The sequence below is a fragment of the Rhineura floridana genome, chromosome 3, assembly GCF_030035675.1.
Source record: "Rhineura floridana isolate rRhiFlo1 chromosome 3, rRhiFlo1.hap2, whole genome shotgun sequence".
Taxonomy (NCBI): domain Eukaryota; kingdom Metazoa; phylum Chordata; class Lepidosauria; order Squamata; family Rhineuridae; genus Rhineura; species Rhineura floridana.
The window spans coordinates 2,844,783-2,859,920 of NC_084482.1; the positions used below are offsets into that span (position 1 = coordinate 2,844,783).

Below are 15,138 nucleotides of genomic sequence, written 5' to 3' on the forward strand. Positions count from 1 at the left end.
GCACATTGCATGGAAAGCCCAGCAACGAATTCTCCCAGCATTAGCAAAACCAACTCATTTCAAGCTAGTCTTATTTTTCAGTGCAGCTGCTCTTTGTGCTTGAATTATGTTACATTCATGTTTAGTTACAGATGTTTGGGTCAGTGTTTACGGTGAAGAGGCTCACCCTGAGAGAAAAATTTCTGATTTCTCAAATCACCAGTCCAAAGTCTCCCTGTGTTTAAAATTGTTTAAAGTTTTTTTTAATGCATGCTTGTTTTTCAAGTCGTTTTGTTGGCCAGGTTTTTTTGGTTCTTACTTTGTATGGTTAATATTTCTTTGATTGGTTATTTCTTTGTTATACAAAGGTCATACAAGTGTTTTTTAATTCTAAACCAAAAGTGTAGGTGTCATTTTTCATGATGATGGGATTCCAAACAATTCACAATTGAATCTTCTGTAAGAAAATGTAATTGGAGAAGGAAGTTAGGGCGGGTGGTTGAGGGGCCTTAGTGTACTGCGACACCTGTCCTCCACAAAGAGGCAAAGAACTGCATCAGAACTGGAGCTGTAATTATTTTCCCTACCACTGTTGTCAATGGGGGGTTAATTTTTCAAAGTGAGGAGGAAATAAACAGAGAAAGCCACCATCCCACCCCACTTCCATCATAGATGCAGTGAGCAGCAAGGCTCAGTAAGTGACAGTTCCTCTACCACAGAATCTCCTCCCCACATCAGCCCTGCACATTTTAGGATTGTTCTGCCCTTGTAGGTTGCAAAACACAGATATACATAATAAAATAAGCACAAATGAAAGGGCAAGTCAAGTTAAGCATTTTAAGCCATCTTGGTTTCAGTGGGGGACATTAAGTATGTGCTTAACTTTTGTACTGGAAGCAATATTGAAAAGTACTCGGGTTTTGGTAGTCTTTTGTCCAAATGTGGCATTTTCATCCTACAAACCTAGTTCATGTGTAAACAATGAAATACAGTAGTTACACCAGAACGATTAAGATTTTTGTTTTTTTTGTTTTGTGTTTTATAAGATACATTTTGGGCTAACGGAGGAAAAACTAGATAAGTGCACGAACACAGGACAACTCTTCACTTCTGCCAGGGGAAATCACAATCAACAAGAGTTCGCACGTAGACGATTTGCAGGTTATGTTAGAGTCCACTAGAGATATGACAGTGCTCAGAGGGATATTAACTGTAGTTTATATACAGGTTACTTGAATTAACTGGACTGTGTGCCAAGATGTTTGGCCGGATTATTATTATTAACGGTCCTTTACATTGCTGTGGTAGCTAGTTGGAGGATTATAAGTATAAATAATTATACTTATTATAAAGTCATTTTATTCTGCAATTAAGAGTCTTATTTTGATGCAAATAAGCATACATGACCACACAGCTAAAGAAAAAACACCAGAACCAATCAAACTCTTACAAGCAAGCCATAGTATTCACAAGCTAAATCTCTCTCTTTTTCGCTGTACGTAGTGTGCTTGTCACATTGCCCATGCTGTGAGGCAGAAGCTTCCCGAATTGCCTGTTTCTCCGGAATTTCATTCTCTTGAAGGAATCCAGATCTCTGTGTGCACTCATGATCAGCCGACTAGGAAGAACAAACAAACCACACCACAATGGGTTCCATGTTAGTAGAGCACTTCTCAAGCAAGCTGCAGACTGATTCAGTCACTTTTATCTAAAGAAGCAGGTTCCAACAGAGTTTTGCTCCAAAATGAATGCAAGGATTTTAAATTAAAGAGGTAAAATAAGCTAAAAGGGTTCATTTTCATTTGCCATGTCCTCCAGTCCTGATCTGAATGTTGGTCACTTCTAGGAAAGGGACTTTTCTAGCAGATTCACCCACATAGCTACAATGGGTTATCAATCTCTAGCAGCCCAGACAGAAAATCTCTCTTGTTAATTTGAATGCTCCTCCTCCTATCTCCTGAGTTCCAGTTTACATTCTGGCCAGACTTTAATTTAACACTGTGTGTACCTGTGGAGTTAAACCTTAGAAACAACATAGAAACCAAGCCATGCCCACAAAAAGGCAGTAACCCCTAACCCTAACTGTAAGAACCTGCGTGTTACAGCAGTAAGCAGATGAGTTTAGGGTGTGGTGTGACTATGTGGGTTTCGCCTGCTAGAAAAGGCTCTTTCAGAGTAAGTTACCAACATTCCATTTTCCTAGCAGACTCCCCCACATAGCCACTTCCCATTGCGTGAGGATTTGCAGTTCCAGTCATTGGAGATACTACTGATTGGAGGACACTTCACCCAAAGGCCGCATCAGATGAAGTATATGTGTCCACTTTGTAGGAAAAGTGGATGGCACTGTCCAGGTTGCCGCTCTGCAGGTTTCTGCAATGGCAGTGTTAGTTCCTAATACCACCAAGGTCATGTGGAGTAAACTGATAGAAGTGGGAGCCCAAAAGTACTGGCACTCATAGGCTAGACTGATACAGGCCTTGTTTCATTTGGCAATCCTTGCCAGTTGGGCTTCCGTTCCATGAAAGGAAACAAACAGGCTAGTGGTTAGTCTAAATGCCTTGGTGCACTCAATGTAAATTTTCAGTGCTCCACTCACATCTAATTTGTGCTGTAAGTTTTCTGAAGGATGTGAAGGATTGCGGCAAAAGGAAGGGAAAATTGGCTCCTCAGACCTATGAAAGGTGGAATTAACTTTAGGAATGTAAGAAGGATCAGTTCTGAGTATCACTTTGTCTGTATGACAAATACAGAGAAGGCACTCAGTTCCACCACCCTCTGGCTGAGGTGATAGCCACCAGGAAAACTACTCTTGAGAGTTGTCAGTTTTAGGGAAACTGAGGCTACAGGTTCAAATGGGGCTTAGTAAGGGCATACATAAGTGACATATTGCACCTGCTGTTCTAGTGCCTCTCATGAAGGTGGAAAGGCTTTCCAGCTGAGGACTATGACATATCTCTGCCCTACAGTTCTGAACGGAAAGCTAGGCCCTTTCCACAGTCACTAGACACACTAAGATCAAGTGGGAACAGAGGTACCATAAAAAAGGCAGAAAAAACTCCTTAGCAAAGGACTATGCCATATCCCTGCCCAAGGGCTCTGAATGGAAAGCTAGGCCCTTTCCACCATCATTGGACAGACTAGGACCATAAAAATGGCGGGAAAACTCCTCAGCATAGGGCTATGCCATATCTCTGTGCAAGAGCTCCAAATGGTAAAGTTAGGCCCTTTCCAGTCACTGGACTACTAGGACCATAAAAACGGTGGGAAACCTCCTCAGCAGAGGCCTACACCATATCTCTGCCCAAGGATTCTGTGCAGCAAAGCTAGGCCCTTTCCTCAGGGTTCTGAGTGGGAAAGCTAAGCCCTTGCCACAGTCACTGGACAGGCTAGGACCGAAAATGCAGCGGAGAGTGATAAAGAGCTGCCCATTTCTCTCACCACAAGCAGCATCCACACCAAATGTTGCTGCTCTGGTGCAATTTCTGAGAAGGAATACTTGGAAGGTATTGGCTGCCTTGCTTACCTTAGGGCCTGAGGTGACCAAGTACCGAACACACAAAGCGAAGCCCAAATTTCAGGTCAACATTCCACCCAGTGGAATTCCTGCTGATACGTGCTGTGAAATGTATGAAAAGGATGGCCACTGAGACGGCTGCCGCTGCGTATCACTGTGCTGTGCCTCAATAATGATATCCATAAAAACAGCCCAGGATGGTTACACGCATACAGTGAAAGGGAGCAGTACCAGATGTTATATGGATAAATTCCTGATTAATCAACACACGCACAGGTAGAGGGGTGCAGTGGATTAGCAAAGCTGAAAATAACCGCATACAGCAGAGGGGAGCGGTCTGACCTCTAAATGCAGCCAAGAGCAACAACAGCAAGGCCAAAATCACCACACACACTAGAGGAGAGCAGTTTGCACTCTAAAGCAGCCAGGAGCAAAAATCACCACACCTCAGGCAAAAAAAGGTTGGGCAGCAAGACCTGTTGGACTGTTGCTGGATGGGGGGGTAACCTGTTGCAACTGGCCTGATCTGTGAACAGGCTGCTGTTTTACAACTGAAGTGTGGCTTGACTGGCCATACCCCATTACTACCACCTCAACAGAGGATGGGGTTCTTGCTCCCCATGCACACTTGGCATTAAATATGGGGGGGGGGTCTGGAAAATGCAATTCGTCAGGTGTAGCAGCTTCACTGTGCTCCAAAATGGAAGGCGCCTCTGCTGTGCTCAGAAATGGTGGGTGCTGCCTCAGAAATGGCAGGCTGCTCCAAACAGACTGGTGCTGCCGCTCCACTCCTCCCTGCAATGGCAGGTACTGGTGCTTCCCTGAACCCCAGATATCTTAGTGACATCTCCGTGGACTTACTTACCGGGGATAGCATAGAGCCCCTTGATGAAGCCCCCTCAGCGGGATCATCAAGAGAGACAGCTGACAGAAGGCGAGGAAAATTGACAGAGGGAAGGAGACAAAGAACGTGACAGATTTTTTTTCTTTTTTAAAGTAAGAACGACAAACAGAGGGGAAAGAAGCATAAGAAACAAAGAAAGAGATCAAACACGGTAAGGGAGAAGAAACTAATATCCTTCAGAGAGGAAGGACAACTCAATAGGATGTGCTCCGAGGTGAGACAGGAAACGAAACTGAGCCTCAACAAGAGGGGAGGAGCAAAAGTATTTGCTGAAGCGTTTCCTGTCCCTGAGTTGTAGAGAGAACCACAGTCTCCTGGGCCACTGAGGAGCCACCAGTATGAACTCTGCTTGACCTTTTTGCAATACTCATGTGATGACAGGAGTTGGAGGGAAGGCAAAGAGGAGGCCCTGGGGCAATAGGGTATTGAGTACATCCATTCCTTCCACTTACGGGGATTGATACCTAGCAGAAAAACATGGAGTCTTGTGGTTGAGATGAGATGCAGAGGTCGGGAATGCCCCCCCCCCCAGTTGGGACTGAATGAATTTGAATGCTCTGATGCTGAGGGTCTATTCCCCTGGGAGGATTTGACCTACACTAAGAAAGTCCGCTGTTACACTTACCTTGCCCTTGATGTGTTGAATGTCAGCTAGGCCAAATTTTGTTCCATCCATTCCATGATGCCCTGCGCCTCCAGCTGAATGGAATGTGATCTGGAGCCGCCTGTTTCTTCAAATGTCATTGGGTCGAGATGTTGTTGGTTAGGACCAAGAATGCCTGTGAAGGAGTATGTTCCTGAAGTGTTCTGAGGGCGAGGGCTACTGCCCTGAGCTCCAGCCAATTTATGCTGTGCCCTTTCTCTCCCATGCCCTCTGGGCTTGTGTGGTGCCGACAGTGGGCCCTCCAGCCCTGAAGGCTGGCATGTGACTAAGATTTGTTGGGGAAATTTGATTTGAACTCCGTAAAGGAGATGTCTGTTTAGAAGCCACCACTCAAGAGACTGCCTGAGGATGATAACAGATAACAAAGAAAAGGCAGAAGTGCTCAATTCCTACTTTGGCTCAGTCTTCTCCCAAAAGAGGGTGTATGACCTTCCTGAGAAACGTGAAGTTGAAGGGGCAGGATTGCAGCTTGACATTGATAGACAAATGGTCAGGGAATACCTAAGCATTTGAATGAGTTCAAATCTCCAGGGCCTGATGAACTGCATCCTAGGGTATTGAAGGAACTGGCTGAAGAATTCTCAGAACCGCTGTCTATTCTCTTTGCGAAATCATGGAGGACTGGTGAAGTGCCGGCTGACTGGAGGAGAGTTAATGTTGTCCCTATCTTCAAAAAGGGCAAAAAGGAGGAACTGGGGAACTACAGACCAGTCAGCCTAACATTAATCCCTGGAAACATTCTGGAGCAGATTATAAAGCAGTCAATCTGTAAGCACCTTGAAAACAATGCAGTGATTAGTAGCAGCCAACATGGATTTATCAAGAACAAATCCTGACGAACTAATCTTATCTCTTTTTTTAAATTGGGTAACCTCCCTTGTAGACTGGTGAAAATACTGTGGACATAATATATCTCGACTTCAGCAAAGCTTTTGACAAAGTGCCCCATGATATTCTGATTAGCAAGCTAGCTAAATGTGGGCTGGATGGAACAACTATCAGGTGGATCCACAATTGGCTCCAGAATTGTACTCAAAGGGTGCTTATCAATGATTCCTTCTCAAACTGGGTGGAGGTAATGAGTGGGGTATCACAGGGCTAGGACCTGGGTTCAGTGCTCTTCAGTATTTTTATTAATGGTGACTTGGTTAGGCCTTATCTTGAGTACTGCATCCAGTTTGGGACACTGCACTTTAAGAAGGATGCAGACGAACTGGAACAGGTTCAGAGGAGGGCAACGAGGATGATCAGGGGACTAGAAACAAAGCCCTATGAGGAAAGAGTGAAAGAACTGGGCATGTTTAGCCTTGAGAAGAGAAGACTGAGGGGAGATATGATAGCATCCTTCAAGTACTTGAAAGGCTATCACACAGAGGAGGGCCAGGAACTCTTCTCCATCTTCCCAGAGTGCAGGACACAGAACAATGGGCTCAAGTTACAAGAAGCCAGATTTCCAATGAACATCAGGAAAAACTTCCTGAGTGGTACAACAATGGAACCAATTACCTAGGAAGGTGGTGGGGTCTCCAACATTGGAGCCCTTCAAGAGGCAGCTGGCACCTGTCGGGTATGCTCTGATTTGGATTCCGGCATTAAGCAAAGGGTTGGACTTGATGGCCTTATAGGCCCCTTCCAACTCTACAATAATATGATTTAGTAGCAGCTTTTGCTGCTTTCTCCAGGATTCTTTGGCTCCTCTTGTAAGGAGCTTCTTCTTCTTTTGGCTTTCCCACTGGTCCCATAGACAAGAGAAGGGATGGGGGAAGATAGGGAGAAAAGAAAGAAAGCTGAAAGTGACGTGATCCCCTCCCGCTTATATAGCAAAAAGAGAACAAATGCTTAATTTGCAGTAAAAAAGCTGAGGGAAAAACAGTAAAAAACTGGCAGAGAAGGAACAAAAATCTGCATGGGCTGGCAGGAAATTGAAACTGGAACTGAGAGGGAAAGGATGAGTATTCAGATTAACAATAGAGATTCCTGCCTGGGCTGCTAGAGGATGATAATCCAGAGTGGTTATGTGGGTGAATCTGCTAGGAAAAGTCCCAATTACCATTCTGCTGCTGAATTTCAGAGCTGTAGCAGGCCAGAGATATTAGAGTAGTGGGAAAATGCCTTCCACTTCCTCACTAGAGCTGTGGCTCCTGGTAGTATGCACAACAGGCAACCTCCACACAGTATTTATAAATTTATATACAGTACCACCATATTAAGATGGTGTAACAATGATAAAACATAACACACCATTAAAACAGTACAAAATAATCATTAAATGGATTGGTTAATCAAAATGTTTTAAACAGCTGCATAGGCCTGTCGACATAAAGTTTTCAAGAGGCACCTGGAAGTCAAAACGTGTTTGAACTGTTACATAATCTTACAGTCTGGTAGCCACAGCTTATTTTAATTTACAGATTTAAAGCAATTTATCTTTCTTATTTACATATGAAAATAAGATTATTTGAGAGACTTACTCCCCAGTAAATGTTGTTGGGATCTGGCATGCATCCCACCGATTTTGATGCGACTCAGTAACTGTCAAAACAGCAGTGAGCCAGATCCCTCTGGGAACATCACAAACAGGCGTAAAGGCAATAGCTTTCCCCCACTGTTTGTCCCAAGCATCCGACATTTAGAGATATAGTACACATAGACTTTCCATTTAACTACCATGGCTAATAGTGGTTGATAGTGAACATATCTTTGTTTTTAAAGCAGGCACTGTTAAGCTAAGACTTAAATGATGATTTGATTCACATGGGAGCTATGAAATTGCTGTGGGAGCTATGGAAGCAATTCATTCACGTTTATTACTCTTTCAGACTGTAATTAAGACGTTTATGTGTTTTATGAACTATTGGATATGGCACAGAAGTATGTTCTTACTTGAGATTAGAGAGCTCTTTAATCAGTCCACAAACAACATCTGTTGCATCTTCTTGTTTGTATGGATCACAAATCCTCTCTGTCCCTTCATTCCTGATTAAAAAAAATAGTATGAAAGAGAAAAACTGGAGCACCAAATCAGCAATATAGTTCTTCCTAAACTAAAAATGAAAATTGCGCATTTTCCCCAGGTGTCATGCCTTTTCAAAGAAGTAAAGTGAAAATATTTCTGGGTAGAACAGAATTACCTCATATGAATGGGGCCTGTAACAAAACATTGCAAGGCGGAGTGTCCCTGTTCACTGTTACAGTCAGTTAGCCATACTTCCTCCATAATAATCCATTCCATTCCACGAGCCACCTGGTTTTCTGCCTTGCCCCACCCAATTGTCAGCAAGCATTCTATGACCATTGACCATGATCAGTCCTCACTGAGCTGTTTTTGGTGTCCCCTCTCCTTTTAGTTGTCCCCCCCCCCAATACTTTTTGTACTTCTGGAAGGCTTGGGATTCTCTCAAGCATTGGTTGCCTTGATGGATCACCTCTATAGAGAGCAGGACAGGGGGAGTGCAGCCTTGCTCCTCTTCTCCATCTCTCTGTGGCTTTCGATACTCCACACTCTCCCAGGGTGAATGAGAGGTCAGTAGGTTGTGACAGCTCATGGTTGGGTTTGGACCTAACAATACCATTGGCCACAGTATCCTCCTGGACTGGCTCTACGGAATGGGAATCCAGGGCACCTTATTAATGTTGGTTCCAGTTCTACCTATAGCACCGAGTTCAAAGAGTATCACTGGGTAATTGTTTTTCAGCCCCCTGGCAGTTGTGCTAGGGGTGCTGCAGGGTACCACCTTATTCCCAATGCTATTTAATATCTACATGAAACCTTGAAACGGTCATTATGAGTTTTGGGGCTCTTATTTCTCCACAACATCCAGATCAGGACAGGCTGTGTGGGCCTAGGACTAGTGCCTGGATGCAGTGCTGGAATGGATGAAGAAAAATAAGCTAAGCTTGAATCCTGGCAAATTGTAGGCACTGTGGGTAACTGGTTCCCGTGTCCAAGAAATTGGTCAATTGCCTTCCCTGGACAGGGTTGCACTTCCCCTGAAGGAGCAGATATACAGTCTGGGGGTGCTTCTGGATCCATCTCTGTCGCTGGAGACCCAGGTAGTTTCAATGGCTAAAAGTGCCTTTTATCAGCTGTACCTGGTGAGACAACTATGACGATCTCTGGACTGGGAGTGCTTGGCCGCAGTAGTTCAAACATTGGTGACTTCAAGACTGAATTACTGCAATGCATTCTATGTGGGGCTTCTCTTGCACTTGACCCAAAAACTGCAATTAGTGCAAAATGCTGCTCAGGGATCTGCACTGGTTTCCAATTTGTTACCAAGCCAAGTTCAAGGTGTTACTATCAGTATATAAAGCCCTTAACAGCTTGGGACCCGTTTACTTGCAAGACTGCCTTAAATATGTGCCCACACAAGCGCTTTGCAGAACAGGCACTGTTACAGGTGCCACATAATACTCATTCCACCTTGTAAGCAATTGTTTCTTTAGTGTGGCAGCACTTAATCTTTGGAACTCCCTGCCTACTGGCATCAGGCAGGTGCCTTCATTGTATTCCTTTTGGTGCCTGCTTATACCTTTTCTGTTTAGGCAAGGCAGACACATAGATAGATGTTGATCTGTTTTAATTTTTTAGTTAGTAGTTGTTTTAATTGTTTTAAATATATTTTTAATTACTTGTTTTTAACTGTTTAATGTTTTTGTAAATGGCTTAGAGGTCTTTATATTCAAGCAGTATATATATTTTGCTAAATAAAATAAATAAAGCCTGCTAACACCTCCCCTCTTGCATGTCAATGGTGCCGTTTAGGCTACATAAGGGCTGGCACTCCCCTATGAACTTCAAAAATAGAGGAAATTATTAAATTCAGTGCCTTGTCATTGGTGCAATTTTACGATCAAATCTTAAGACTCCTTCCCAAGACTTGCTCTAATTGCACACAATGTCTGGGATAAGTTGGATCACCAACACAACCTCACTAAACATGCTGTTAAAGTTCTATGAAAACATTTACTAGGTTTCATGATAGGCTAGATGTATGCATGATACTGAACTGATGATGCTTCTACAGGATATTGCTAGCTATCATTCTGATCCACTAAAATAGTTAGTGCAGTGTCCTTGGGCTGACCCACCCAATACCACCAGTGTTAGCTGCTCATGCAAATTATCAGAAAGCAAGCATTAACTATACCACCATCATTGCAGCTGAGTCCCCTTTTCAAGTACACACATATCAGAGCTGAAAGGAACTCATTCTCTCCCTATTATGTCTCATTTGTGATCAGCATAAAAGATATGCGCTCCCTTCCAAATATTCAACTGTCTCCTAGCACTAAGATTCCAGTCACATCCCATCCTAAAATTGGCACATCTGACATATGATGCATGAAATATTTCTATAGAATGTATTTTTAATTGTGTATATTATAGCATTTGTCCCTTAGGTATCCCTAGCTTTTGAGAAGGATGCTGTTTCAGGTGTGCATACACATTCATCCAAAGCCTCCTCTTGCACGGATGTAGCCCTGATAAGACTGACTATTATGCAAAATAAGAAGAAAGCTCACACTAGGACATTCACTTGCCTGGCATTGTTTGGATAGGTCAGATTAACAACCGAGGCTAGTGTTTTGATTCCACTTTGTTCTCCTGCAGGACACCAATCACCTTTATCCTTGGAATGGGTATGTAGATTATTCAGAAAGGATGTCTGAAGAGATAAAAATGCTATTTAGAGATACAGATATATTCTGTATGTAAAATGCACCAGTGAAGGACTTGTTCAGTGATGTCTCCATTGTACAATCTCGGTTAAAATAAGGTAGGGAGAAATCTACAGCAATAATGCTAATAATTAATGTAATAATTGGGTTATTAGACCCAGAGGACTTCAGAATGTTGCAATATATGTTCCAGCTAGATTTTAGGTTGAACTACTTTGGGAAGGCAAGGGGACAAATCTCCATTCTTCAGTTTCAATGTAGACTGCTGACAAATTTCTTTTCTTTCCCACCACTGCCAGACTTGCTGCCCCAATCTCTGTTCCATTCTCTTTCAGCAAGAGAAGGAGGGCATCTGTCACACCCCGTCATTGCTAAAGAAGTTGCTACAAGACAGGACAAGGTAACAAGGGTGAATAAAGAAGAGAACAAGGAGAAGATCCATGGACTCTCCAGGTATGCTGCCTACAAGGAAGACGGATTAGAGATGTGACAGAAGGGTTGCCATCACTCATCAAGCCCACCGACGGTATCCCTTTCTCCTCATCCATGTGGGAACAAATGATACTGCCAAATGAAGCTATGAAGAAATCACATCAGACTTTGAAGCTCTGGGAAGGAAACTCAAGGACTTTGGGGCCCAGATAGTTTTTTCATCCATCCTTCCAGTAATTAGAAGAAGAGTAGAAAGTGAAAGAAAAATACTCTGTGTGACTGAATGGCTACGAAGGTGGTGCCGACGTGAGAGATTTGGATTCTGGGACCACGGGCTATGCTTCCTGGAAGATGGACTGCTGGCAAGTGATGGGTTGCATCTCACAAGGACTGGGAAGAATGTGTTTGGCCACAGCATGGAGAAGTTCATCTGGAGGGCTTTAAACTGAATCCTAAGGGGGAGGGAGACGTAAACTTGGTGGTAACAACTGATGAAGGCTTGTGCACAGTAACGGGACCAGAGAGATCAGCTCTAATAGGGCCCAGAAACAGTCCTCAGAAAAATGTAGTAAGGAAGCCAAGCCATAAATCACATGGTCTTCGATGTCTGTATACTAATGTACAGAGCATGGGAAACAAGCAGGACGAACTTGAACTTTTAATACTGGAGGGCAATTACAACTTGATAGGTATAACTGAAACTTGGTGGGATGACTCCCATGACTGGAATACAGCAATTACAGGAAATAACTTGTTCAAAAAGAACAGAAGAAATAAAAAGGGAGGTGGAGTCTCGCTATATGTTAAAAATATCTATTCCTGCACAGAAATGTAGGAATATGAGCTTGGTAGCTCCACCGACAGTATCTGGATTAAAATTAATTGGGTAAGTAATAAAAGGAATGTGGTGCTTGGAGTCTACTACCGACCACCCAATCAAGGAGAAGACGAGAATGTAACTTTTGAAAAGCAAATTGCCGATGTTTTGAGGAGCCATGATGTAGTAGTAATGGGGGACTTCAATTATCCTGATATCTGTTGGGAGACAAATTCTGCCAAACACGGCCCCTCCAAGAAATTTCTGACGTGTTGGAGGTAACTTTCTCCTACAGAAAGTGGAGGAAGCAACCAGAGGATCAGCTATCCTGGACTTGATTCTAACCAATAGAGATGATTTGGTGGATGAAGTTATGGGAACTCTGGGGGAAAGTGACCACACCATGCTTGAATTCTTGATTTTAACTGAAGCAAAAGCTGAGAGTAGCCATATGCGCACCGTGGACTTTAGGAAAGCTGATTTTAATAAACTCAGAACAATTGTAAGTATAATTCCATGGCAAGCCACCCTAATGAGAAAAGGAGTCCAAGATGGGTGGGAGTTTCTAAAAAAGGAAATCCTAAAAGCGCAATGGCAAGCAATTCCAACAAGGAAAAAAGGGGGGAAACAGCAGAAGAAGCCAATGTGGCTTCACAAAAAGCTTAGAGATGACCTGAAAATAAAAAAGGACACATACAGGAAGTGGAAAGAAGGCCAGGCCACAAAGGAAGAGTACCAAGGTAGTACAAAGGTAGGTACCAAAGAGTGGCATTGGAGGATGAGGTTTCGGATCCTTGGCCTCTCACTTGTGGGGTGCCACAGGGTTCCATCCTCTCCCCGATGCTGTTTAACATCTATATAAAGCCGCTGGGGGCAATCATCAGGAGATTTGGGCTGCAATGTCATCAGTATGCGGATGACATGCAGCTCTATCATTTAAATCTGCACCGAGGTTGGCTGTAGAAACCCTGTCCAAGTGCCTGGAGTCGGTGAGTGGCTGGATGGGAAGGAATAAACTGAAGCTGAACCCTGACAAAACCGAGGTACTGTTTCTGGGAGACAAGGGAAGGTTGGGGGATGTGGACCTGGTGCTCAACAGGGTACGATTGCCCCTGAAAGACCAGGTCCGCAGCCTGGGGTCATTCTTGACTCCCAGCTGACCATGGAAGCTCAAGTCTCGGCTGTGAGCCGGGCGGCGCTGTATCAACTCCATCTGATATGGAGGCTGCGCCCCTACCTTCCCAACCATCTGCTCCCACCGGTAGTACATGCCCTGGTCACCTCTCGCCTGGATTACTGTAATGCGCTCTACGTGGGGTTACCTTTGAAAACGGTCCGGAAGCTGCAACTGGTACAGAATGCGGCGGCTCGTCTGATTAAAGGCAGCCGCCGGCAAGATCACATCACTCCAGTGCTGAAGGAGTTGCACTGGCTACCGGTTGTTTACCGGGCCCAATTCAAGGTGTTGGTTTTGACCTTTAAAACCCTATACGGTTTTAGCCCAGTCTATCTGAAGGAGCGCCTCCAGCATCGTCAGGGATGCCGCTCAACAAGATCAGCCTCAGAAGACCTTCTCTCGATCCCACTGGTTAAAACAGCTAGACCGGTGAGGACTAGAGAGAGGGCTTTTTCAATAGTGGCCCCCACCCTGTGGAACTCTCTCCCAAATGATCTCCGCCATGCCCCTTCTATGATGAGCTTCCGCCGGGCCTCGAAGACCTGGCTCTTCAGGCAGGCTTTTGGGGTGGGTTAGGTTTTTATTGTTATGGTTTTAAATGTTAACGTTTTAATGTATTGTTTTTATCTTGTACGTTGCCCAGAGTGGTTGGACATCCAGCCAGATGGGCGACTAATAAATTTAATATTATTATTATATTACAGGCAGGTATCACGGAATTGCCGGGATGGTGTCAGGAAGGCTAAAGTTGAGAATGATTTGAGGTTAGTAAGGGATGCTAAAAGCAACAAAAAAGCTTTCTTCAGGTATGTCCATAGTAAAAGACAGAGAAAAGAAATGGTGGCACAGCTACTCAATGAGGATGGCAACATTGTAACAGATTACAAAGAAAAGGCAGAAGTGCTCAATTCCTACTTTGGCTCAGTCTTCTCTGACAAAAGGGTCTATGACCCTCCTGGGAAGCATGAAGTAGAAGGGTCAGGACTAGAGCTTAAGATTGATAGACAAATGGTCAAGGAATACCTAATCACTTTGAATGAGTTCAAATTGGCAGGGCCCGATAAATTGCATCCTAGACTATTGAAGGAACTGGCTGAAGAACTCTCAGAACCGCTGTCTATTCTCTTTGCGAAATCATGGAGGACTGGTGATGTGCCGGCTGACTGGAGGAGAACTAATGTTGTCCCTATCTTCAAAAAAAGGGAGGAGGAGGAACCGGGGAACTACAGACCAGTCAGCGTACCGTCAATTCCTGGAAAAACTCTGGAGCAGTCAAACTATAAGCACCTTGAAAACAATGCAGTGATTACTAGGAGCCAACATGGATTTATGAAGAACAAATCCTGACAAACTAATCTTATCTCATTTTTTGACCGGGTAACCTCCCTTGTAGACTGTGGGAATACTGTGGACATAATATACCTCGACTTCAGCAAAGATTTTGACAAAGTGCCCCATGATATTCTGGTTAGCAAGCTAGCTAAATGTGGGCTGGATGGAACAACTATCAGGTGGATCCACAGTTGCCTCCAGAATCGTACTCAAAGAGTACTTATCAATGGTTCCTTCTCAAACTGGGCGGAAGTAATGAGTGGGGTACCACAGGGCTCGGTCCTGGGCCCAGTGCTCTTCAACATTTTTATTAATGACTTGGATGAGGAGGTAGAGAGCATGCTTATCAAATTTGCAGATGATACAAAATTGAGGGGCATAGCTAATACCGTGGAAGACAGAAACAAAATTCAAAGGGACCTTGATAGGCTGGAGCATTGGGCTGAAAACAACAGAATGAAATTCAACAGGGATAAATGCAAAGTTCTACACTTAGGAAAAAGAAACCAAATGCACAGTTATAAGATGAGGGATACTTGGCTCAGCAATACGACATGTAAGAAGGATCTTGGAATTGTCGTTGATCACAAGCTGAATATGAGCCAACAGTGTGATGTGGCTGCAAACAAGGCAA

The 15,138-nt window shown here is 43.9% G+C and overlaps 1 protein-coding gene across 19 annotated transcripts in view; it reads right to left on the bottom strand.

The window, feature by feature from the left end:
- Positions 1-704: 704 nt before the first annotated feature.
- The window catches only part of BRME1 (break repair meiotic recombinase recruitment factor 1), a 44,967-nt gene continuing 30,533 nt past the window's right edge, over positions 705-15,138 (bottom strand). For 7 of the 19 annotated variants that reach the window (XM_061613849.1, XM_061613837.1, XM_061613845.1 and 4 more), the window contains 3 exons: positions 10,609-10,733; positions 7,948-8,040; positions 741-1,597 (listed from right to left, as the gene is read on the bottom strand). In XM_061613849.1, coding sequence (XP_061469833.1) covers positions 1,453-1,597; positions 7,948-8,040; positions 10,609-10,733 — 363 coding nt within the window. In that variant the 3' untranslated portion in view covers positions 741-1,452. Of the gene's footprint in view, positions 1,598-3,505; positions 3,599-5,025; positions 5,180-7,317; positions 7,403-7,947; positions 8,041-10,608; positions 10,734-15,138 lie in introns of those variants that run through there. The other 12 variants (XM_061613838.1, XM_061613832.1, XM_061613850.1 and 9 more) reach the window with 7 other exon arrangements.